This window comes from Cetorhinus maximus, chromosome 19 (assembly GCF_964194155.1).
Source record: "Cetorhinus maximus chromosome 19, sCetMax3.hap1.1, whole genome shotgun sequence".
NCBI classification, from domain to species: domain Eukaryota; kingdom Metazoa; phylum Chordata; class Chondrichthyes; order Lamniformes; family Cetorhinidae; genus Cetorhinus; species Cetorhinus maximus.
In genome coordinates, this window is record NC_135897.1 from 84,204,796 (window position 1) to 84,229,251 (window position 24,456).

The following is a 24,456-nucleotide window of genomic DNA, read 5'->3' on the forward strand; positions in this document are numbered from 1 at the left end:
TTCAATTTTCCAGGAGGCACCAAACAAATACAAAAAAGTGATGGAAGAGCTGATGACTCATCTAAATTAAGTCAAAGAGGCTTTGCAAGCAAAAGTCGCATAATTTTCCAAGAAGCAGACCGATAAAGAAGTTTTGGGAGATTCAGCCACTAAGCTCGGACAAGTTGAGCTTGTATCTGAGAGAAGCCCGGCTAGTATTGAAATCAGAGAGAAGGCTGAGATTGAAGTCTGCGCTAGAAAGAAGGCACAAAAGTACTAATAGGGCCTTAATTCTGGCAGCATACAAATATACTGTTGTACATAGGCCTAGCAATCAAATCGCAAATGCCGATGCCCTTAGTCATTCGTCTTAACAAGAAAATGATGAGCGCATCCCAATTTCACAGGAACTTGTTTTACTTTTAAATTTTGTAGATTCCTCGCCGGTATGTGTTCGACAGATCAGAGACTGGACAAGTCGTGACCCAGTCCTATCTTAGGTACAAGAAAAAGTGCTACATGGTTGATCACAGGAGCTCGTGTCTGATGAAATGAAACCGTACTTCAACAGAAGACATGAAATAACCAGCCAGGATGGCATCTTATTGTGGGCAGCACGAGTGATAGTTCCTCCAAAGGGAAGGGAGCCTCTTTTAGTTGAACTATACAGTTCCCATCCAGGAATTTCCCAAATGAAGTACATAGCACATAGCTACCTATGGTGGCCAGGGATGGATGGCGAAATAGAGAGTATGGTAAAGCATTGTGTGCAATGTCAGCAACTGCAAAAGTTGCCAATGACAACTCCGTTACACCCATGGGAGTGGCCAAGTAGACGCTGGGTGCGGTTACACATTGACTACGTTGGACCTTTCGTGGGAACAATGTTTCTGCTCATTGTCAATGCCCATTCAAAATGGTTGGACATATATGAGGTGAAGTCACCAACATCGGCCGCTACAATTGAGAAACTAGGTCAGAGTTTTGCCATTCATGTACTACCAGAAGTAGTCGGCTTAACTGCCTCAATGGTATCACTCATGTAACACCTTCACTGTACCACCCTTCCTCAAACAGACTGGTCAAAAGGGCAATTCAAACGTTCAAGGCTGGCATGAAAAAGCTAACTGATGATACCTTGGCAACCAAGCTAGCACGCTTTCTTTTTGATTACAGGACTACCCCTCACATAACAAGTGCCATGCCTGCGGAGTTACTGTTGAAATGCTGTATCAGGACGAGATTGAGCTGCTTAATTAGAGGGAAAGGTGGAAAGCAGTCAAGGAAGCCAGGAAACTAGACATGACTGGCATAGTCGCAAGAGGAAATTTACCGTGGGTGAGCCAGTATACGTGAAAAACTTCGGGGAAGGACAAAAGTGGTTACTGGGTGAAATAATTGCGGTGACTTGACCACTGTCTTATCACGTGTATGTGGAAGGCCGGATCACCCATAAGCATGTGGACCATTTAAGGAAGGGAGAGGCCAAATCTGTGACCATGAAGGGGTCAGCGTTTCCTGTTGAAGATAGTTAACCCAGGACTGATATGTCTTATGTTCCTGTAAGAGTTGAGGATACAGAGCTGCAAGTGCCCACTGAAGCACCTGATGTTCAGGCAACTCCGGAAAAGGAGGCTCCTGTCAAATAATCTGAAGTTGGGGAGCTGCGACGTGTCACATGTACCAGGAAACCACCTGAAAGACTGAACTTGTGAATTCCTTACCCAGCGTAAATATTTTGCTGTCTTGAAAAATATGTACTTGTAAGCATAACATCTATAGCCAAGTTAAAGGGGAAGGAATGTGATAATTATGATTTTTAGTGTGTAATGTACCTTTAAGAATAATACTTCTTAGGCAAGATCACATGACCAGTGGTAACCAATGGGGGAATAGTGCGGGCTACCGCAGCAGACAATGTAGAGATAGAGTTGGAATTGAAAGTACGTGTAGTTGCTGCTGAGTATATTGTAAATGAGCTTAATGTTTCTACTTAGAAAGTTGTCTGCAGATCAACCCCGTTACTAATAGTACAACTCGGCCACCCTACAACACATGGCATTAATTATATGTCATGAAGGGCCTCTGACTCTCAAATCAAGAAGTTGTTCATTTTTAACCTACCTAAGATTTTCCATCCAGAAAAAGACCATCTCTTCCCTACTCGCGACACCTGAAATTGTTAATTGTCTGGTACACGACTTGCAGCACCATTACTTCCACCACCCTGCTCGGAAGTCCCTTGTGAGGTTTGCAATCAATCCTTAATGTGTCTTTGCTTCTTGTCAAGGTTCGCCATTTTAAAAAAAATTTGTCACCCCCGGGGTCTATGAAAATGAAATTGGAGCTTTTTATAAGAAAATTGTTTCCTTTTTGGTTTTCATAATGCCTTCATTTATAAAACTAATTTCATGTCAAAATGTTTGTGCTTTCAGTAGTGAATTGCTTTAGACGTGCATTGACCTATATCTGTGGCATTTTGTTTTGACACAGTAATTTGCTAACTGACAATTTTCAGTCAGTGAATGACTATTCTGCAGTGGATTTGTGTTAGTGGGTAACGCTATCTCCTCTGAATTGGGTTGGAGGACTGGAGCTCTCAGGGCTTGAGCACATGACCTTTTACGTGCTTCAGATGAGACATTAAACGGGGAGTCTGCCTGTTTGCTCAGGTGGACGTAAATGATTGAGATAAACAGTGAGTTCTCCTTTCTGGCCATCATTCTAAAAACAGGTTATCTCTGGTGACTGTTTATTGGATCTTGCTTATGTGTTGTGTGCTGTTTTTGCTCACATCGTTGTAACATCATTCAGAAGCATAAGTATTTCGGCGATTGTGAAGTATTTTGGAACATCCCAACGACCTGATTAAGTGCTATACAAATGCAAGCTTTTTTCCCACTTTACCAAAATAAGAGTATTAAATTGCTTTGCTGGTTTGATTAGAAATCACATGTACAAAGCCACAGCAGTGTGTTACCAGTCAGATAATCTATTTTTTGTGCTGTTGATTGAGGGATAAATATTGGTCATAACTCCCCTGCTCCTCTTCAAAATAATGCCGTGGGGTCTTTTACGTGCACCTGAGAGGGCAGATGGGGCCTTGCATCTCTGACAGTGCAGCATTTCCTCAGCACTGCACCAAAGTGCCAGATTTGATTTTCGTGCTCAAGCCCTAGAGTCGGGCTTGAACCTTGTTGTAGGGTGGCCGAGTTGTACTATTAGTGATGGAGTTGATCTGCAGACACTTCTTAGGGTGGAAACATTAAGTTTATTTACAATATGCTCAGCAGCGACTATACATGTGCCTTCAACTCCAACTCCATCTCTGCACTGACTGCTGAGGTAGCCGGTGCTACTCTCGTATTGGTTACTACAAATCATGTGATCTTGCCTAACCAGTATTATTCTTAAAGGTATATTACACACTAAATAAAACAATAATGACTACATTCCTCCCCCTTTAACTTGGCTATACATATATTTACAAGTACATATTTTTCAAGACAACATAATATTTACACTGGGTAAGGAATTTGCAAGTTCAGTCTTTCAGGTGGTTTCCTGGTGTGTGTGGAACATCACAGCTCCACAACTTCAGATTCTTTGTCAGGCATCTCCTTTTCCAGTTCTGTTGAATGGTCGTGAGGACTCGAAACGTCGACTCTTTTCTTCTCCACCGATGCTGCCAGATCTGCTGAGTTTTTCCAGGTAATTCTGTTTTTGTTTTGGATCTCCTTTTCCGGGATTGCTGGAACATCAGGTGCTTCGGTGGGCACTTGCAGTCCTGTATCCTCAACGCTTACAGGAACATAAGACATGTCGTTCCTGGGTTGTGTATCGTCAACAGGAAATGCAGACCCGGTCATGATCGCTGGTGGAAACAAATCTTGGGTGGTTTGTCTCTCTCTTTCTTAATTGGTCCACATATTTATGGATAATCTGGCCTTCCACTTCCACGTGGTAAGATAGAGGTCCAGTCCCCGCACTTATTCCACCTGGTAATTCCTTTGGTCCTTCCCCAAATTTTTCACCTATACCGGCTCTCCCACGGTAAATTTCCTCTCACGACTGTGCCAGTTGTATCTAGTTTTCTGGCTTCCCTGACTCCTTTCCACCTTCCCCTCTAAATTTGGCATTATTAACCTCAATCTCGTCCTGAGACGGCGTTTCAACAATAACTCCGCAGGTGTGACACCTGTTGTGTGAGGGGCGGTCCTGTAATGAAAAAGAAAGCGTGCTAGCTTGGTAGCCAAGGAATCACCAGTTGGCTTTTTCATGCCTGCCTTGAACGTTTGAACCGCCCTTTCGACCAGTCCGTCTGAGGAAGGGTGGTACGGTGAAGTTTTCACATGTGATACCATTGAGGCAGATAAACTGTTGAAACTCAGCACTCGTAAACGCCGTACTGTTATCGGAAACGACTATTTCTGGTAGTCCATGAATGGCAAAACTCTGACATAGTTTCTCAATTGTAGCGGCCGATGTTGGTGACTTCACCTCATATACGTCCAACTATTTTGAATGGACATTGACAATGAGCAGAAACATTGTTCCCAGGAACTTTTCCAGTTGCTGGCATTACACACAATGCTTTACCATACTCTCTCTTTCGCCATCCATCCCTGGCCACCACAGATAGATATGTGCTATGTTCTTCATTTGGGAAATTTGGGAAACTGTATAGTTCAACTAAAAGAGGCTCCCTTCCCTTTGGAGGAACTATTACTTATGCTCCCCGCAATAAGATGCCATCTTGGTTGGTTATTTCATGTCTTCTGTTGAAGTATGGTTTCGTTTCGTCAGATGTGGGCTCCTGTGACCAACCATAGCACTTGTTCTCATACTTGAGATAAGACTGGGTCCTGACTTGTCCAGTCTCTGATCTGTTGAGCACATACTGGCGAGGAACCTAAGAAATTTAACAGTAAAACAAGTTCCTGTGGAACTGGGAGGTGCTCATCATTTTCTTGTAAGGGCAAACGACTAAAGGCATTGACGGTTGTGATTTAAATGCCAGGCCTGTGTACGAAAGTGTATTCGTATGCTGCCAGAATTAAAGCTCATCCTTGTATTCTTGCTGAGGCTATGGGTGGTGTATAGCCTTGTACTCACTAAACAATCCTAACAATGGTTTGTGGGCCGAATGATTGTAAAATGGCGGTCATGTACGTACTGGTGAAATTTCTTGACATCAGAGATGATGGACAGACCTTTTTCTATTTGCAAGCATCCCTTTTCCGCCGTGGTGAGCGTTCTTGATACGTACCCTATTGGCTGTTTCGTGTTATCATCCATCTGATGAGAGAGCACTGCTCCCACTCCGTAGGGAGATGCATCACATGTCAGCATTAATCCCTTCACCTGGTCAGGATGCACGAATAGATTGGACGAGTGCAAAAATTGTTTCACCTTTATGAAAGCTTCTTTATGGGGCACCTCCCAGGACCAACGTTGGTACTTTTTGAGTAGAAAATGCAGGGGGTGGGGCAGCACTGTAGACAAATTGGGTAAGAACTGCCCATAATAGTTGATCATTCCTCGGAAAGATTTGAGCTCTGAGGCGTTCTTTAGGGGCGCAGGTCCCTCTCTTATGACTCCCACTTTCTTCTCAACTGGGTGAATGCCCTATTAGCATTTCTGTATCTTATTTCTATGTGCCGCCGTCTTTCTAGCACAGATTTTAATCTCTACCTTCTTTTCGCATTCACTATTGGCCAGACTTCTCTCGGATGCGAGCTCAACTGGTCTGAGCTCAGTGGCTGAGTCTCCCAAAATTTCATTATCTGTCTGCTTCTTGGGAAATTATGCGAATTTTGCTTCCAAAGTCTCTTTGGCTTCATTTAGCTGATTCTTCAGCTCTTTGCTTAGCAGCTAGCTTCTCTGAGCTGGCACTGCCTTGGAGTTTAGCCGAACTCCTGTCTCTGGCTGTATCCAGCTATACACGACTCCCAGGGCTTCTTGTGAGCCCTCTCTGATCACCATAGCTTCCCCTGAGCCCCCTGCGACTTTCTTCTGCTGTGCTTCCATTCTACTGTTTAAACAGTCTTCATTTCTTCATGTTGCTGAATGGTGACACATTCCTTTTGCATTTGACCTTGAAGGACAATCAACTGTTCTTTCAGCTGTCAATTTCTTGTTGCCTTCACTCTGGGGTCTCCTGTTGCCCTTGGCAGAGTTGCCCCCCTCTCTGGGATCTCTTGTTGCCCTCCGCAAAGTTGCCCTCTCTCTGGGGTCTCTTGTTGCCTTCCACAGAGTTGCATTCTCTCTGGGGTCTCTTGTTGCCTTCCACAGAGTTGCCCTCTCTCTGGGGTCTCTTGTTGCCTTCCACAGAGTTGCCCTCTCTCTGGGGTCTCTTGTTGCCCTCCGCAGAGTTGCCCTCTCTCTGGGGTCTCTTATTGCCTTCCACAAAGTTGCCCTCTCTCTGGGGTGTCTCATTCCTTTTGGCAGAGTTGCCCGCTCTTTGGGATCTCTTCTAATTTTGTGTCCATAGCCATTTTTCTTGTATTCAGCACTTTAAATGTATTGCCACTTTAAGAGCAGTCACCGTTTTTTTTACTTGGGCTATCTCTGCAGGCCTCGGCTTTTCTCTGCTGTGTTTCCCGTGCTTTTTGAGTTTTGGCGGGATCCCTGCGATCGTGGGCCTTTTTTAACTCTGTAAAACTTTGTTCCTGTTAGGTAAAAAAACACAGCAGCGATTTCTTCTCCCTTTTCAGGGCGATTCTGCAGGGTTTCTTTAAAATTCAAAACTGCAGCACTGCTCTCTGGCCTGAGCACCACCCCCCCACTTCTAACTTGCAAGCTGCGTGCCGGTTTCTCTAACCTACTGAGCCTGTGGGGCTGCTGCCTATTTTGCAATATAAGTACATATTCTCTTTCTTTTGTTTTGCTCACCCGTCTTGTGCATTCTCACTCAGGCGTGTTGGTGGGGTAGCATTGTTAATACAAGTTGGAATAAGTATGATAGCAAGAAAGGATCTTGGATCGGAAGATGTAGAATCCATATGGGTGGAGGTAAGAAATAGCAAGGGGAAGAAGACGCTGGTGGGAGTAGTCTATAGGCCGCCGAACAGTAGCTATACTATAGGACAGAGAATAAATAAGGAGATAATGAGGGCATGTAAAAAGTCATGGGCGACTTTAATCTTCATGTAGATTGAGAAAATCAAATTGGCAGAGGTAGCCACTAGCAAGAATTCATAGAGTGTATTCGGGATGGTTTCCTAGAGCAATATGTTGTTGATCCAACTAGGGATCAGGCTATTTTGGATCTGGTAAAGTGTAATGAGGCAAGTTTAATAAATGCTCTCAGAGTAAAACCTAGGAAACAGTGACCATAATATGGTATAATTTAGCATTCAGTTTGAGAGTGAGAAACTTGGGTCAGAAACAACTGTGCTAAACTTAAATTAGGGTAAATACAAAGGAATGAGGGCAGAGTCAGCTGGAGTGGACTGGGATAGGATTTTAGCAGAAAAAATGTTTGATCAACAATGGCAGATGCTTAAGAAAATAGTTCATGACTTAAAACAAAGACATATCCCAGTGAGGAAGAAGGATTCAAGGAAGAGGATAAACCAACTATGGTTAACAAAGGAAGTTAGGCATAGTAAACGTCATGCAATGTGGCAAAGAGTGGTAAGCCAGAGGATTGGGTAAGTTTTAAAAACCAACAAAAGATGACCAAAAAATAATAGAGGGAGAAAATAAACTTTGAGGGTAAGCTAGCAAGTAATATAAAAAATGGACAGTAAGAGCTTCCTTAAATATATAAAAAGGAAGAGAGAGGCCAAAGTGAACATAGGCCCCTTAGAGAATGAGGCTGGGGAAATAATAATGGGGAACCAGGAAATCGCAGAGGAGTTGAATAAATACTTTGCTTCAGTCTTCACAGTAGAAGACACTAATAGCATTCCAATACTGAATAATCATTGGGCAAAAGAGGGGGGGAAATAAATGCAACTATCACTAGAGAAAAAGTACTAGGGAAACTAATAGGCTAAAGGCCGATGGGTCCCCTGGACCTGATGGGTTGCATCCTAGGATATTCGAGGAAGTAGCTACAGAGATAGTGGATGCACTGGTAGTAATCTTCTAAGAATCTTTAGATTCTGGAAAAGTCCCAGAGGATTGGGGAATGGCCAATGTAACACCCTTATTCAAAAAGGAGACAAAAAACAGGTAACTATAGGGCATTTAGTTTAACATCTGCCATTGAGAAAATGTTAGACTATTATAAAGGATTTAATAGCAGAGCATTTACAATTACATAATCTAACCAAGCAGAGTCAGCAAGGCTTCATGAAGGGGAAATCACGCCTGACAAATTTATTAGAATTCTTTGAGGAAGTAACAAACAGGATAGATAAAGGGGAATCAGTAGATGTAATATATTTGGATTTCTAAAAGGCATTTGATAAGGTACCACATGTAAGGCTATTTAATAAGCCCATGGTGTTGGGGTAGTATATTAGCATGGATAGAGGATTGGCTAACTAATAGAAGATGGAGAGTTAGGATAAGGGGGGCATTTTCAGGATGGCAACCTGCAACTAGTGGAGTACCACAGGGATCAGTGCTGGAGCCTCAATTATTTACAATGTATATTAATGACTTAGATGAGGGAAGTGAATGTACTACCACCAAATTTGGGAATGATACAAAAATAGGTGGGAAGGTAAGTGGTGAGGATGACACAAAGAGTCTACAGAGGGATATAGACAGGTTAAGTGAGTGGGCAAAAACTTGGCAGATGGAATATAATGTGGGAAAATGTGAGGTTATGCACTTTGGCAGGAAGAATATGGGAGCTGAATATTATTTAATCGGAGAAAGACAGAAGAAAGCTGCAGCTTAGAGGGATTTGGGAGTCCTTGTGCATGAATCCCAAAAAACTGACATACAAGTTCAACAAGTAATAGGGAAGGCAAATGGGATGTTAGCCTTTATTTCAAAGGGAATGGAGTATAAAAATAGGGAAGTCTTGCTAAAACTATTCAAGGCACTAGTTAGACCACACCTAGAATACTGTGAACAGTTTTGGTCCCCTTATCTAAGGAAAGATAGACTTGCATTGAAGGCAGTCCGGAGAATGTTCACTAGGTTGATTCGGGGTATGAAGGAATTTTCTTATGAGGAGGGTTGAGTAGCTTGGGCCTATACTCATTGGAGTTTAGAAGAATAAGAGGTGACCTTATTTGAAACATATAAGATTCTTAGGGGGCTTGACAGGGTAGATGCTGAGAGGTTGTTTCCCCTTGTGGGAGAGTCTAGGACCAGAGGGCATAATCTTACAGTGAGGGGTTGCCCATTTAAGACAGAGATGAGGAGGAATTTCTTCTCTGAGGATCTGTGGAATCCTTTACTGCAGAGGGCTATGGAGGCTGGGTCGTTAAGTATATTCAAGGCGGAGATAGATTTTTAATCAGTAAGGGAACCAAAGGTTATGGGGAAAAGGCAGGAAAGTGGAGTTGAGGATTATCAGATGAGCCATGATCTCATTGAATGGCAGAGCAGACTCGATGGGCCAAATGACCAACTTCTGCTCCTACGTCTTATGGTCTTATGGGGTCTTGCAATTTTGGTATTTTTTTAAATGTCAGGAGTGCTCTTGGAGATTTCCCAACCATTTTGATTGGGGCCTGTTTTTAATTTAACTTAAAGCGACAGCATACCTGGTGAGTATATCTCCCTTTTTAATTATCTTAGATACTCACAATCGCTGGGCGAGGGACAGCGCCGGATGTGATTTATTCTCGTTGCCAGTTTGTTGTCGGGTGGCCGAGTTGCACTATTAGTGATGGAGTTGATCTGCAGACACTTCTTGGGTTACGTTTATTTACAACATACTCAGCAGCAACTGCACATCTGCTTTCAACTCCAACTCCATCTCTGCGGTGACTGCTGAGGTAGCGTGTGCTACTCTCGATATTGGTTACTACAGATCATGTGATCTTGCCTAACCAGTATTATTCTTAAAGGTACATTACACACTAAATAAAACCATAATTACTATAAGCCCACAACCTTCTGACTTGGTGGCAAAAGTGCTACCAATTGAGCCATGGCTGACAGGATGTAGGTTAGGATCTGGCTTGTATGTACTGCTCCCCACAATCGAAGAGGGTCTCACCACTCACTATGTCTGCACACAGGTGAAGAATTACCACAGCAAGCACCACAGAAGGGAGGGGAATGCAAAAGCCAGATCTGCTGAATTCATAAAACCCCCTGATCAGATAATAACGGTGTTTACAGTTAAGAATATTGCCCGACATTTCTTTTTAAGCTCCCTTATGTGTCCGAATCCTGGTACAACAGTATTGTCTTCCCTACACCCCAGCTCCCAAGCAGTCCGAATAAAATATCTTAATGAAGTGCAGACATGACGGGCTGAATGGCTTCTTTCTGTGCTGTAACCTTTCTGTGGTTCTAAGTTGGAAAAATTAACTGGGGTCAGAACCCCGGTTGGTTGAGCGGCATTATTCCCTCCTCTGCAAAGCTCTTTTGAAAGGATGCGAAAGGAAGTCAATCTAGGCCATACTCTTAACATGTTGGAGAAATGGAGTTGGATTTCTTACCCCATTCCTTCCAAAACGAGAAGAGCTGTAATGAAGGGTGCTTATGTGTGATACAGCTGTTTAAGATAGGTGACCAGTGTCTGTCCATCCTACACCCCAACCCCCCCGCTCTAAGTCCATGTCTTTGTACCTCTGCCCCTGGATCCCACTGGCATTGCAGTGAAAGCTGTGCATTTATAATATTGGTTTTCATAACCATCTCACGCAATTAACTATTTTGTACTGCAGTGACTGTTAAGTAGGCCGTGGCAGTCTTGTGCATCACAAGATCCCGTTGCCACGAATGAGGAGAGTGACCAATTAATCTGATGTTTAAGGGTGAAATGTCCATTAGGGGCCAAATCTGTATCTTACCATTTCTTGTCGTTTATACCCTTGCTGATTATACAAGTAGATTGTACTTGTATGGGTCCAACAGTACATGAGTGACTCGGGTTTGAACATCATTTCCACCCCACCTCCCCTCCCCTTTGATGTGAAGTTCAGTCCAGTTATGGAAGAAGTAATGTTAAAAAATGTTTTAAATAGGATGCTGTGCAAAGTGATGACATAAAATCACCCACACTGCCCACCCTCCCTATCTAACTCTCTTCTTGGCTTTATCTTAACAGATAGGGGCCTATTTTAGCAGCATCTTGGCAGAGAAGCTTAAACTCAACACTTTTCAAGACACAGGGAAGAAGAAACCTCAGGTGAATGCCAAAGATAATTACTGGCTTGTGACTGCTCGCTCCCAGAGTGCAATTCACATCTGGTTCACGGATCTTGCAGGAAATAAACCTTTGACGGTTTTAGCCAAAAAGGTAGGATTCCAAATATACCGCGTGCGTGTGTGTGTGTGCACGCGTGTGTGCACATGTGTGTATGCGTGTGTGTGTGTAAGATCAAGGGTTATCTAAGTTGGAGCTGGCAAATTTCAGCAAACTATATTTAATAATAGAAGTTGATGGACTCATGGCATCTGCCATATGTGCTTTAGAACTATTTGAGATTTCATTTTTTTTGTTCTGAAGTAAAGGATATTCAGGTCAATGGTGGATGTGACTAAAAGTTTGGATAGTTACTTCCTTAATTAGAACTCTGTTTAATTTGTGCTCTGTCTCCTCTCTCCTCTCCTCTCTGCTCCCTCCTCTTCCCGCGGCCCTTCCCTCATGCTCATCTCTTCCCTCCACCCCTCCACTCCCCCCAGCCCGGCTCCCCCCCGCCCCGCTACCCCTCTCGCTTGGCATCCCCTCCCTCCTCTGTTGCTCGGCACCCCCGTCTCCTCTGTCCCTTGGCCCCCCCCCCCCACCTCTTCTCTCTCTCGCTCGCCCTCCCCCTCCCCCTCCACCCTCACATGTGGTCCTTCCCATCCTGAAGGTGGTGATTCCATGGGTGCAACTCTCCCTCTGGTAGTAAGTCCAAAAAAACCACCCCTGTTTGTGAACATTGACAATGAATTTAAGCAGGCTGTTGGACTCATATTCTACCTTCATCGGACCTACATTAAATCTCCTGCAGGGGTTGCTAGATAAACAATGGCTGGTTTGGTTTTTGGGGGGAGGGGGTGGGTGGGGTGGTAGGGGTGCTGAATTTCTGCCTTTTCTCAACAGCGCCAGTATTTCTGGGCAGCACTGGTCAGTTATGACCAACCGCATTACAAATAAACATTTATTTTCTTTTTCTGCATAGGTCCCCATCCTTAGCAAGAAGGAAGAAGCCTTTGCTTACCTGGCCAAGTATTCCGTGCCAATGTTGAGGGGGGCATGGCTGATAAAGATGACTTGCGCTTATTATGCTGCTATTTCTGAAGCCAAGATTAAGAAGCGACAGGCCACAGATCCCAACCTCGGTAATAATGTAAAAATACCTGCTTTTCTTCCCCTGTCATTGCTTAGTTGCTGATCACTTGTATGTGAAAGGGAATATTATAGTTCTGGCTTTCCTCATAACTCGTTTCCATGGCAAATGATAATTCTCTTAAGCAGAACGAGTCCTTTATGAACTGAAATCGTACAACACCGACAGAGGTCATTCACCCCATCTTGCCTGTGCTGACTCTATGAAAATGATCTCCACTGCATCCCAATCCTCTTCTCTTTCCCTATAGCGCTTCAAATTTTTTTCCTTTTCAAGTATAAATGCAAATCATTTTTGAAAGTTATTATTGAATCTGCTTCCACCACCCTTTCAGGCAGTGCGTTCCAGATCCTAACAACTCACTATATTTAAAAATAATACCCTCATCTCCCCACTGTCTTTTACCAATTAACTCAAACCTGTGTCTCCTGGTTTCTGACCCTGCTATCGGTGGACAGTTTCTCCCTATCTACTCTATCTAACCCCTCATGATTTTGAACGCCTCTGTTAAATCTTCTCTTAACCTTCTCTAGTATTTCCTCCTCCTCCTTCTCCTCAAGGTGCCATGCCTGAAGAAGTCATTGGCAACCAGGGACTTCCATTGGATTGGTCCATGATTAGGCTTGGCAAAGTACTGTAGTGGTTTGCCATTGCCTTCTGCAGTGTGGCTAACCAGGAAACTCTCCTGCTCTTACTGCCTGCACTCAGGCATATGGGAAGGATTTATGGGCTGATAATCAGCGTGCTTGGCTGAATTATGAATGCAGCCATGTGTGATCATCAAGTTCTGAAGTGGGACTGGAATTAGACAGATCACTCTCTAGTTGAGGTCCAACTAGCGACTTATAAAGGTTTATCTTAACTCCCTTGCTTTTGTATTCTATGCATCTATTAACAAACACAAAGATCCCACATTCCTTATCAACTGTGTCTTAATTCATCACTTTGTATAGGTTAGCGTACCCAAATTTAGCAACTGAACTCTGAAAGACAGGAACTAGAATGTCAGACAACAACAATTTGCATTCATGTATTAAAGTACAGGAAAATGTCCCCAGGTTATCAAACAAATCGCTGAGCTGCATAAAGAGATAGTAGAACAGGTGACTAAACACTTGATCAAAGACATAGGTTTCAAGGAGCATCTTAAAGGAGGAGAGAGGGCTGGAGAGGTGGAGAGTTTTAAGCAGTGAGTTCCAGAACTTAGGGCCCAGATAACTGAAGGCACAGCTGTTGATGTTGGAACATGAGATTCACAAGAAGCCGGTTTGGAGGAGTGCAGAGATCCGAGTTGTGGGGTTGAAGGACATTACAGAGATGGGGATAGGCAAAATCATGGATAGTTTGGACAACAAAGAATGTGCATTTTAAAATCCACGTATTGCCAGACTGGGAACTAATATAGGTTAGCAAGACCTGGGCAATGGGTGAACAGGGCCAATGTTTATAGGTCACTGGTCAGATAGTCAATGGTAGAAGCAGTGACATTGTTGCTGGCTTTTCACCATTGGAACCTCAGTTCAAATGCAGCCCAGTCTGGAAGGGATGAAAGACTCCTCCGTCTGCTGGCTGTCAGACTCTGTGTGCTGAGAGATTGTTTTTGCTGGTCAGGGAATCTAAAACCTGGGGGCATAGGCTCAGGATAAGAGGCCAATCATTTAGGATTGAGATGAGGAGAAATTACTTCACTCAAAGGGTTATGAACCTTTGGAATTTTCTACCCCAGAGGGTTGTGGATACCCATCATTGAACACATTTAGACAGGTGTTTTTTGTATCTGAGGGAATTGAGGGATTTGGGGAGCGGGCGGGAAAATGAGGTTGAAGCCTGAGATCAGCCATGGTTGTATTGAATGGCGGAGCAGGCTCAATGGGCCATATGGTCTACTCCTGCTCCCATTTCTTGTGTCCTTGTAACATGAACAGTCTCAATTCTGGCTCCAGTGGGACTAGGCCTGTAAGTACAAACCTGTCCCGAATTATCACTGTCACTCCGAAGATTGGGAAATGGGGGAACAAAACCAGAAAATACTGGAAACGCTCTGCAGGTCAGTCAGTATCTGGTGAATGAGTTAACATTTCCAAAGTAAAGTCAGAGATGCTGAAACTTGGTCATAATGACTATGGATGATGTACAGAATCGAAAAACGTATCAAGGTATTAGTGACAGGGATATCCTGGGACCTGTTTTTTGCACGTGACCAGAGTTTTCCCTGAAAGATCCAACAGTGGAGCGGGAGATGATCTTTGGACATTTGCAAATTAAGATAAACAAATTGGTATGACAACTTTCAGGACTGAGATAAAGTCCACGAATACTAGTTCTTTCTGGTAACTTTCTGGTTGTAAATTTTGTGGGAGCCATTCTTCGTGCAACTGTATTGACACTCAAAATGGTGAAGGTAATTGGAAAGTGAAGATTCTGAGAAGATCTCTCGCTATAAGGGATCTTTTCCTTTAAAGATCAAATTAATAACTGGACAGGCAACATTTTAACCCTTTTTTTAAAGGTTAAAGATGAAGGGGTGTGACCTGAAGCCTCAGAGCAGCCTTGAATTTTGACCTCTAGGAGTCGATAGGAAATGAACCTGGTCTGTGTGGTTTAAGTGGTGTCAGCATATTAAATACCCCTGTAAGGTCCTGTAATTTAGTTAAGTTGAGATTTAGAGGCAGTGGGGGGGTTGAGAGGGGTGGTGGTGAGGAACATCCTCTAGAGTTTTAAAGTTGAGTGTGGCCTATTCATGTAACTATGCAGGATCTTTAAATTGTTTAACACCATACCTTAAAGGGGACTACCTGTGCACGGCCTGCACAGCAACTTCCAAGTTACTGGCGGTCATGTGCCTGTGCAGCTTAGAGGGAACATTGGTGGTGAGGTAGAGCTGGGTGTCCTCAGCTTGCATCTGGAGGCCAATGCTGTGCCTTTAGATGGTGTAATCGAGGAGCATCACTTAGATGAGAAATAGCAGGGGCCAAGGATAGATCTTTGGGGGACATCAGAGGTGACTGTGCGGGAATAGGAAGAGAAACCATTGGAAGTGATATTCTGGATACAACTAGATAGCGAAGAGTGGAACCAGGTAAGAGCAGTCCCACCCAGCTGAATGCTATTGAAGAGGCGTTGGAGGAGAATGGTGTGGTCAACCATGTAAAAGGTTGCAGACAGATCGAGAAGGACGAGGAGGGAAAGTCTACCTTTCTCACAGTTACATCGGACGTCATTTGTAACTTTGATAAGAGCTATTTCGTAACCGTGACAGGAGTTTGGAGGGATTCAAACTTTTGTTCTGGGAAATCTGGCCATAGATTTGGGAGGTGATAGCATGTTCAAGGATTTTGGAGATGGGGCGATAGTTTGCAAAGATGGTGGGATCAAGGGTTTTTTTTGAGAGAGAGCTGGTAATGGCAGATTTGAAGGAGAGGGATGCAGTACCCAAGGAGAGAGAACTGTTAACAATATCAGCTAATGTGGAATCCAGGAAGTGAATTTTGCAGGTCATCAAGTTAGTGAGAATAGGTTTGAGAGAGCAGGAGGTGGGTCTCTTAGACATGGTCAGCTTGAAGAGGACATAAGGGGAGATGGGAAGCGAGTTGGAGAAAAATGCAAGTTTGAGAGTAGGGTGGGGGTATCCTCAGAACATTTGGCCCTCTGGGCTAGAGGATGAGAGGGAAATGGCAGAGACAACTGATCGCTTGGATTTTAATTTTTTTTGTAACAGTTGGAGGGGGAGAAATATGACCTTCACCATCTGCTGATATCTGGTTCTTTTTACTTTGCCAAATTACTTACATGGAAATTCCAGCACAGAACAGGCCTTCGATTCAACTGGTCCATGGTCCACAAGAGCCACCTTCACCTTCCTTCATCTAACCCTGTCAGCACTTAACATGAGGGAAAAGGACTGGAAATGTTTAGCTTGCTTCCCCTTAAATGCATCCTTGCAACTCACCTTAACTACATAAGAACTTAAGAAGTGGGAGCAGGAGTAGACCATAAGGCCCCTTGAGCCTGCTGTGCTGTTCGATATGATTAGGCTGGTTTGCCTCAGCTCCACTTTTCCACCCGTACCCCATAGCCCTTAATGCCCTGAGATACCACAAATCTGTCTATCTCATCCTTGGATATATTCGACGATGGAGTTTCCACACCCTCTTGGATAGAGAATTTCAAAGATTCACAACCATTTGAGTGAAGAAATTTCTCCTCATCTCCATCTTAAATGATCTTGGTACTGTGCCCCTGTGTTCTATAATGTCTCAGCCAAGGGAAGCAACCTCTGTGTCTACTCTGGCAAGCTCCTTCAGAATTTTGTATGTTTTAATGAAATCACCTCTCATTCTCCAAAACTCCAGAGATTATATTTACTCAGCATCTCATCAAAGGGCAATCCTTTCATCCCAGGGACCAATCTAGTGAACCTTTGCTGCACAGCCTCCAATATTAGTAGATCCCTCATTAAAAATGGACACCAAAAACATATTCGGTACTCCAGGTGTGGTCTCACGGAAGCCCTGTGCTATTGTAGCAAGACTTCCTTGTTCTTGTGTTCTCCAATCTCCTTGCAATAAAGGCCAACATGCCATTTACCTTCCTACTTGCTTGCTGTACCTGCATGCTACCTTTGTGTCCCTTGTACAAGCACACCTAAGCCCTTCTTACATCAACGTTTCCAAGTTTTATGCCTTTTGAAAAAATATTCTGTTTTCCTATTCTTACAACCAAAGTGAATAACCTCACACTTGCCCACTTTTCCATCTGCCACCTTGTTGCCCGCTCACTTAACCTGTCTATATCTCTTTGTAGTCTCTGTCCTTCTCACAGCTTACATTCCCGCCTAGCTTGGTATCATCAGCAAACTGAGATACCTCTCTCTCTTCATCTAAATCATTAATAAAGATTGTAAATTGCTGAGGCCCCAGCACTGATCATTGTGACTCTACTAATGACAGTCTGCCAACTTGAAAATACCCTGTTTGTTCTTGCTCTCTATGTGTCTGTTAACCAATCTCCTGCTCTGTTTATTTTTACACTCTACTTGTCTGTTAACCAATCTTCCAACAAGAGTATATTACCCCAACTCCATGAGCCCTTATCTTGTGTATTAACCTTTTGTGTGGCACCTTACTGAATGCCTCTTAGAAATCCAAATATACTACAGCTACTGGTTCCCCTTTATCTACCCTACTAGTTACATCCTCAAAAATCTTGAATAATTTTGCCAAGCTCAATTTCCCTTTTGTAAAACTATGTTGACTTTGTCTGATCATACTGTGATTTTCCAAGTGCTTTGTTAAGACTTCCTTAAGAATAGATTCCAGTAGTTCCCCAACGACTGATGTCAGGCCTAACTGACCTGTTTTCTTTCTTCCTCCTTTCTTAAATAACGGTGTTATGTTTGTTAACTTCCAAACTGCTGGTATCATTTTAGGATCTAGTGAATTTTGGAGAATGGTGACCAGTGCAGAATCACAGAATTGTTACAGCACAGAAGGAGGCCACTTGACCCCTTGTATCTGCACTAGCTCTACGAATTAGTAGTTCACTTCGTGCCATTCTCCTGCCTTCTCCCTGTAACCCTGCACACTCTTCCTTTTCAGACTGCAGCCTAATTCCCTTTTTGAATGTTTCGATTGAACCTGCCTCCACTGCACCCTCAGGCGGTGCATTCCAGACCTTAACCCCTCACTGCACAAAGTTTTTTTCTCGTATCCTTTTTGCCTCATTTGCCAATTACTTTAAATCTGTGCCCTCTCTATGTGCGTGCTACCTCTTCTTACTGGATGTATTGTCTGCCAAACCTGCCCCAACCTGCTGCTAGGTTAGCGCAGTTCCTCATATCAGCCTGGCCCCTTCTAATCTCACCTGTTGTTAAGGATGTGGTGGATGGTCCATCCAAAATTGCACCACAGGAACTCCGAAAGTTGGCTGGGACTTGGCGTATAATGTGCCCAGTTTAATTTCCACCCCTCCTGCCTGAGTTATAGCAGGATGACATTGAAAGAGCTCAGGGTTTATGGCATCCCAATTTTCGCCATATATCTGTTTGCACAAGCAAGATATTTCACACAGTTTATATTTTTTGTAACTAAAAAAGGTCTAATAATAAATTCCTGGAGCCTGCACTGTATCTACTCAAAGAATAATCATAAAACAATTGATGCAAACTTTTGTGTGTAGAGGCTGGTTATGTGCTTCTGATGCAAATGACCCTTTCCAGAGTAATGAGCCGAATCTTCTGAGGAGTGGCAGTCGCCATTGCATTGGCTCTCCGCTCCTGTTTACTTGCCCCACTGCCTCTGCGGCTACCTCTTTTAGAACCCAAGAATGTAGCCAATCAGGCCCTGGAGATTCATTAGATCTTAGTCCCTTAAGTTTCTCCAATACTTTTTCTCTGCTGATATTAATTACCTTTTAATTTCCTCACTCTTTTTAGCCCCTTGGTTACCCTCTATTTCTGGTATGCAGTTTGTCTCTTGCACTGTGAAGACAGACACAAAATATTTGTGGTAGCACGTTTCGCGTCCTAAGCGCTCTCTGGATTAAGAGGTTTTCCCGAATTACTTATTGGATTTATTTGTGACTACTATAGATGTCGGGGTATAAGTGAACCTTTGAAGCCTTGAAAAATCCCTCCGAAAGTATTGGTTGACTTATACAACTGAGTATAAAAGTGAACCGCCGCCAAGGGTGGCCGCCATTTTGAAATGTCATTGGTATCCGATGCAATGAGTGGGCGTGTCTTAATCTCCCGTGCATCTTCACGTCACAGCCTGTAGAGCTTGCTTGATTCCTTAGGCCTGGTTATAAGTATGGGTAAAACATGCGTTTGTAGGATGAAAATTGAGGCCTACTACTAATGTGAATAAAGGGGCTAATGTGGCTGTAAAGGGGGTCAACTTATATGCTGATTATAGGCAAAAACCTGATTTTTGGTGCTGGAAAAATGGCATCAACTTTTACGCTGGGCCGATCTATACACCGTGATTTATGCTATCCTATTTATGACCTCTCATTTTGGACTTGACCAGAAATGGAAACTTCTTCTCTACGTCTATCCTGGCAAATCAGAAGTGTGGCCTAGCAAAGATTATGTAAAGTTCTGACATAATGGCCGGGAATTTGCAACCCCGCCGCGGGTAAGGCAGCGCCCCCGCCAGGAGCCCATTGACTGGACGACCGTGGCGGCGGGACGGGAGGACCGCGGCGGCGGGACGGGAGGACCGCGGCGGCGGGACGGGAGGACCGTGGCGGCGGGCGGGTGCAGAACATCCAGCCGAATGTCTCTGCTTTTCAATTCTATCCATCTAGGAATGAACCCCAGTCCCTTGTTTTCATTTCCTGCGGCCTTGTTAGCCCTCACTGCTCCTTCTAATGACTTGTTAATCTGTACCTTTAGGTCGTTTTGCTCCACAGCCCCATTTAAATTCTCCTACCCCATTTAGGCTTTAATACGACATGGGAGGGCTGACGTCCTGATCTCTTGCTGTTAACTTTCACTGATACCAAGCTCCTTTAATCCACGTTTTCCATTCTGATGTGGTTTACTACATAGAATAGGACATGACAGTTGAGCCATTGCCTCTAGGTGAATGAAAGCACCTGAACCTCTTCATGCAACCCCTCTCTCCCTTAACAGTCAAGCTCTGCATTTCTGCAGATATCCATCCAGTGGTGCAAGATTTCTGACATGGTACATATGCGTATTACTTGGCACCCCATGATTAAAGATGAAGAGGATTCTTACGATTAGACCTTGGACGATGAAGACAATGAGCATTGGACAAATGTGTTTGGGATGCAGTCGGTTGAAATAACTGAAGATTCTGTGAAAGGTGTTCACAGGCTTTGCCTTGATTACAACGTTCCTGTCTTTCTGAAGTTTTTGAAGATATTTTGTGTAAATGTATTATCCAACGTTCAGTTTCTTTTTGGCAGGCGTAGAGAAGGACATGTTTGTGACCTGCTGACTTCTGCACTAAACCAAAGAAGTATAGGGATGTCAAGAGTAAAAATAGAGTTTAAAAAGCCAGTATACCTGACGTGGCTTTTCAGATCCTGTTCTACAGATAACTTGCGGTTGTTGTTACGCTAATATTTGTAATACCGGTGGCGTTTGACAAGAGCAGGGTAGTGGGGGTTAATTGGACAGCTTTTTCAGCGGCAATACAGGCACGATGGGCCAAATGGCCTCCTCCTACCCTCTGATTGAAATGATGCACAGCATCATGACTCATCAAAGTCGATTGAAAGCTGTTTGCTTTCATAGAAATCCTTTATTAAAATAAATCTTTTAAAATGTGTATCTTAAGACAATTTATATTTTTGAAATGTTTTCCTTTGTGTTTTCTCCTAAGTTGTAGGAGTGGGACAAATTTCTGGTGATCCCACTCTTCACTCAGTGGTAAGTTACACTCGCTGATCAGAGTTCTTCATTGGTTCATTTCTCTCTTGTCTAGTAGCTTAGATGAGTTGACTCAGCTTGATACAGTTCCTGACTTATCTGAATGCAATTGATGACCGACATCGAGGTTCATTAGTCCCCTACGGTGACACCTCTGTATGACTGGCCCCCTTATCAATTCACATTCTCTCAGGCTGTTGTACACGGTGTCGTCTGTGAGCCAGTGGGTAGTCAGAAGGCTGTGGGTTCAAACCCCACTCTTGAGATTTGAGCACAAAATCAATGCTGTTACCCCTCTTGTGGTGTTGAGGGAGTGCTGCACTGTCTTTCAGATGAGACTTAAAGCTCGCTTGAGTAAACATAAAAAAAACGAGCAGAGGAGTTCTTCCCAGTGTCCTAGAACATAGGAAATAGTAGCGGGAGTGCATCCCCTCAAGCCTGCTCTGTCATTCACTAAGATCATGGCTGATCATCATCTAACTCAACTCCAGTTTTCTGCCCTTTCCAAAAAACCTTGTGTTGTGGCCAATGTTTATTCCCTGACCGACAGTGCATTTAAAAAAAAAAATCATCTGGTCAATATCACTTTGCTGTTTCTGGGAGCTTGCTGTGCGCAATTGGCCGCCTCTACATTATAACAGTGACTGCACCTCAAGAAGCAGTTTAACTGCTTTGCAATGCTTATGAATGGCGCTATATAAATGCAAGTCCTCCTTTGTTTTCTTTGCAGCTTTTGTTACTTAATTTGTGCAATTGTGTTACTTAATTTGTATTGGGCTTTTTATTCCTATTGCAGCCTACAATAACTTTTACCCTCCCCCTTACTTCTCCAGCAGCGCCCCCCCCCCCCCTCTCCAATCTAGTCTTGAGTGCCTCATTTACGGGCATCCTTTGTGCAAACCCATAAATATCTTTTATACTTGTAACCAACCACAAGAACAGATGTAGTGGAGTGATCCAAGTTAGGGGAGTTCCCTTGGAGTGTATTTGTTTCATATTGGCGGTAACATTCTGTTTTTTGTGGGTATTTTTTTTTAAACTCCACCCTTTGTCCTTTTACTGTGAAAAAAGTGCTCTCAATTAGCCTGAGAACAGATGTCCTGCATGGAGTTCCCCATGATTAAAAACCCTTTTGGTGAAAAGAAAACCTGAGACTTCTCTGTTTCATGCCGTTATGCTGAAACCTCCTTCAAGTGACATGCAGCATTCTGTTCATCCCAAATTTGACCTATTCGCAAGTGCATCCTTGGTTTTGCATGTCGATTTCTGGCATGGGCACTCACCATGTTGTATGCATCCATACGATCAGGCACCTGCCATATCAATGCTTAATTTAACCCTCTGTAAAAACTCCTTTGGTATGACTGTGCTTCTGATGTTGTAAATCAGTTTGCGTCACTCTTTTTGCTCATTTTACTTTCCGAACACTTTTTTTTATGCCGTGAAAGTTCTTCCATTTGTTGTGAAAGCATCATCACTGCTACACATGTGAGGGCGTAACAAATGGGAGCTGCAGGAGGTCATTCGGCCCTTCGAGCATGCTTTGCCATTCAATAAGATCAAGGCTGATCTTTTATTTCAATCCCCATATCCTTTCCTTATAACTTCTAGTAACTGCGGAAATAGAGTTGACAGTCCAACATATGGTCTTTAAGAAATCCACAATCTATTTGACTATAATTGAGTTAGAAAGCCAAATGGTACTTTCAACTTCAAACTGTTTCTTTTCTCTTACTTTTAAGGGAACACTCCCTTTTTTAAAAAATTCCAGAAAAGAGATGTTATAACTATCAGGAAAGAATGAACAGTTTCTTTTCTCTGGACAAGAGGAGGCTAAGGGGTAAGAGGTCTTTCAAAGCATAAAAAGATTTTGATAGACACAGAAGAATTCAAAACTAGGGACCATAAATATAAGATAGTTACAAATAAATCCAATGCGGAATTCAGGAAAAAACTTCTATACCTAGGGATCAGAATATGAAACTCGCTTTCACAAGGAGTGATTGAGCAGAATAGCATAGATGCATTCAAGGGAGAGCTAGACGAGATCCAGAGGGAAAAAGAAGTAGAAAGATGAAAGGTCCTTGACCTGAGAGGTTAACTCTGTTTCTCCCTCCACAGATGCTGTCTGACCTGCTGAGTATTACCAGCACTTTTTATTTCTGTTTTAGAAAGATGTGGAGACTGGGTTCGATGAAGTCAGATTGGAGGAGGCTTGTGTGGAGCATAAACATGGGCACAGACCTGTTTCTGTGTGTGCTTTATTACAAGTGGAACTGCTTTTATCCATCCTATTGGAGAAGATCCAGAAGTTTTGGTCTTGTACGCATGGTATATAATAAGCTGGGCATGAAATGTGAACAAGCACGACACAGTTGACAAGCTGGCCTGTGCTTTCCAAGAAACTCGAATTTAAAAATCACGAAAAGAGAAATCCAAGCAAAGCGTCTTCAACCAAATTACAAGACTTTATAGAATAGAATCATACGACACGAGGGGATCATTGGTCCATCTTGCCTGTGCCGGTCTCTGGGAGAGCTGCAGCGTTCCAATTAGTCGCTCTCTTTGGCTCTTTCCCCATATGTTTCCATTTCAAATATTTATCCGATGCCCTAAAAGTTACCGTTGAATCTGCTTCGATGACCCTTTCAGGCAGAACCTGAATCACTCACTAGTAAACGAATTGAAGCAGCCAGCAATAATGATTTGAGAAACCAGTGTGATGGGTTTCTGGAATGGGAATGGATTGAGGGATATGAGCAGATAATTGACATATGTGGGGGCTGACCAAAAGGCATGGTCTGGTTGTGTTTAATGGCCTTTAACTCTTCCTAAAAATGCTTGTGTTCTTCATGACTAAGATGATTTGCTGTTTATTTAACTATTGGAAAGGTCACTGTCATTGACTATTATGTCATAAATAACATATTTAATCTTGGCAGTGATTGGAAAACTCTTCATACACGAATATAAACGAAATGGAATTAATTTTTTTTGAACATGCACATTTTTGAATCAGAACAGTGGTGTGGATAACCGAACATATTTTTTGATCAGTTGAGAGTCCCTTCACCCTTTTTGGTCAGAAGCATTTTGTAAAATCACAAGTTTTACCCCTGGTGGGGAACCTATATTTAGGTCTTTGTTCTGAGCTGGTCTTTACTGATTGGTTGATTTTATTAATGCCACAGAGGGAGTTGGTAATCTCTGTGTAATTAAGTGCAGCCTGTGTGGAAAATGAAAACCACAATTGCAAAATGCACCCGAGTTGCCACTGTTGAAAAATGTTTAAATCAATTTGAAAAAGTTAACCAGAAATTTTTATATATAAGCATTTATCCAAGATAACGAAGCTATCCAGTTGTGTCGTTAAATGTTCTTATTTAACTTCAAAGAGTTGGAGGAGAAAATAATAATTTCGCGCATTGAAGCTCATCTCTCCAATACTCAGTCAGGGCTTCACTCAGTTGTATTTTGAATATCTCTATAACGTTTTGTCACTTACAGATGACCAGGCTTGGTAAATGATTCCAAATATTTATCATTTCAACAAATGTATCCTTCTAGTGTCTGTATATTCGTGTCCACTAATGTTGTCTTGATTGATCTTAAAACACCCATATATCTTGATGAGGATCACTTCAAGATGTAAAACTT

At 43.0% G+C, this 24,456-nt stretch overlaps 1 protein-coding gene across 1 annotated transcript in view; it reads left to right on the forward strand.

The window, feature by feature from the left end:
- Positions 1-24,456, forward strand: part of LOC144693984 (mediator of RNA polymerase II transcription subunit 12-like protein) — a 590,784-nt gene that overhangs the window by 56,607 nt on the left and 509,721 nt on the right. Inside the window, exons 4-5 of the mRNA XM_078564267.1 lie at positions 11,171-11,362; positions 12,231-12,390. Coding sequence (XP_078420393.1) covers positions 11,171-11,362; positions 12,231-12,390 — 352 coding nt within the window. The remainder of the gene's footprint in view (positions 1-11,170; positions 11,363-12,230; positions 12,391-24,456) is intronic.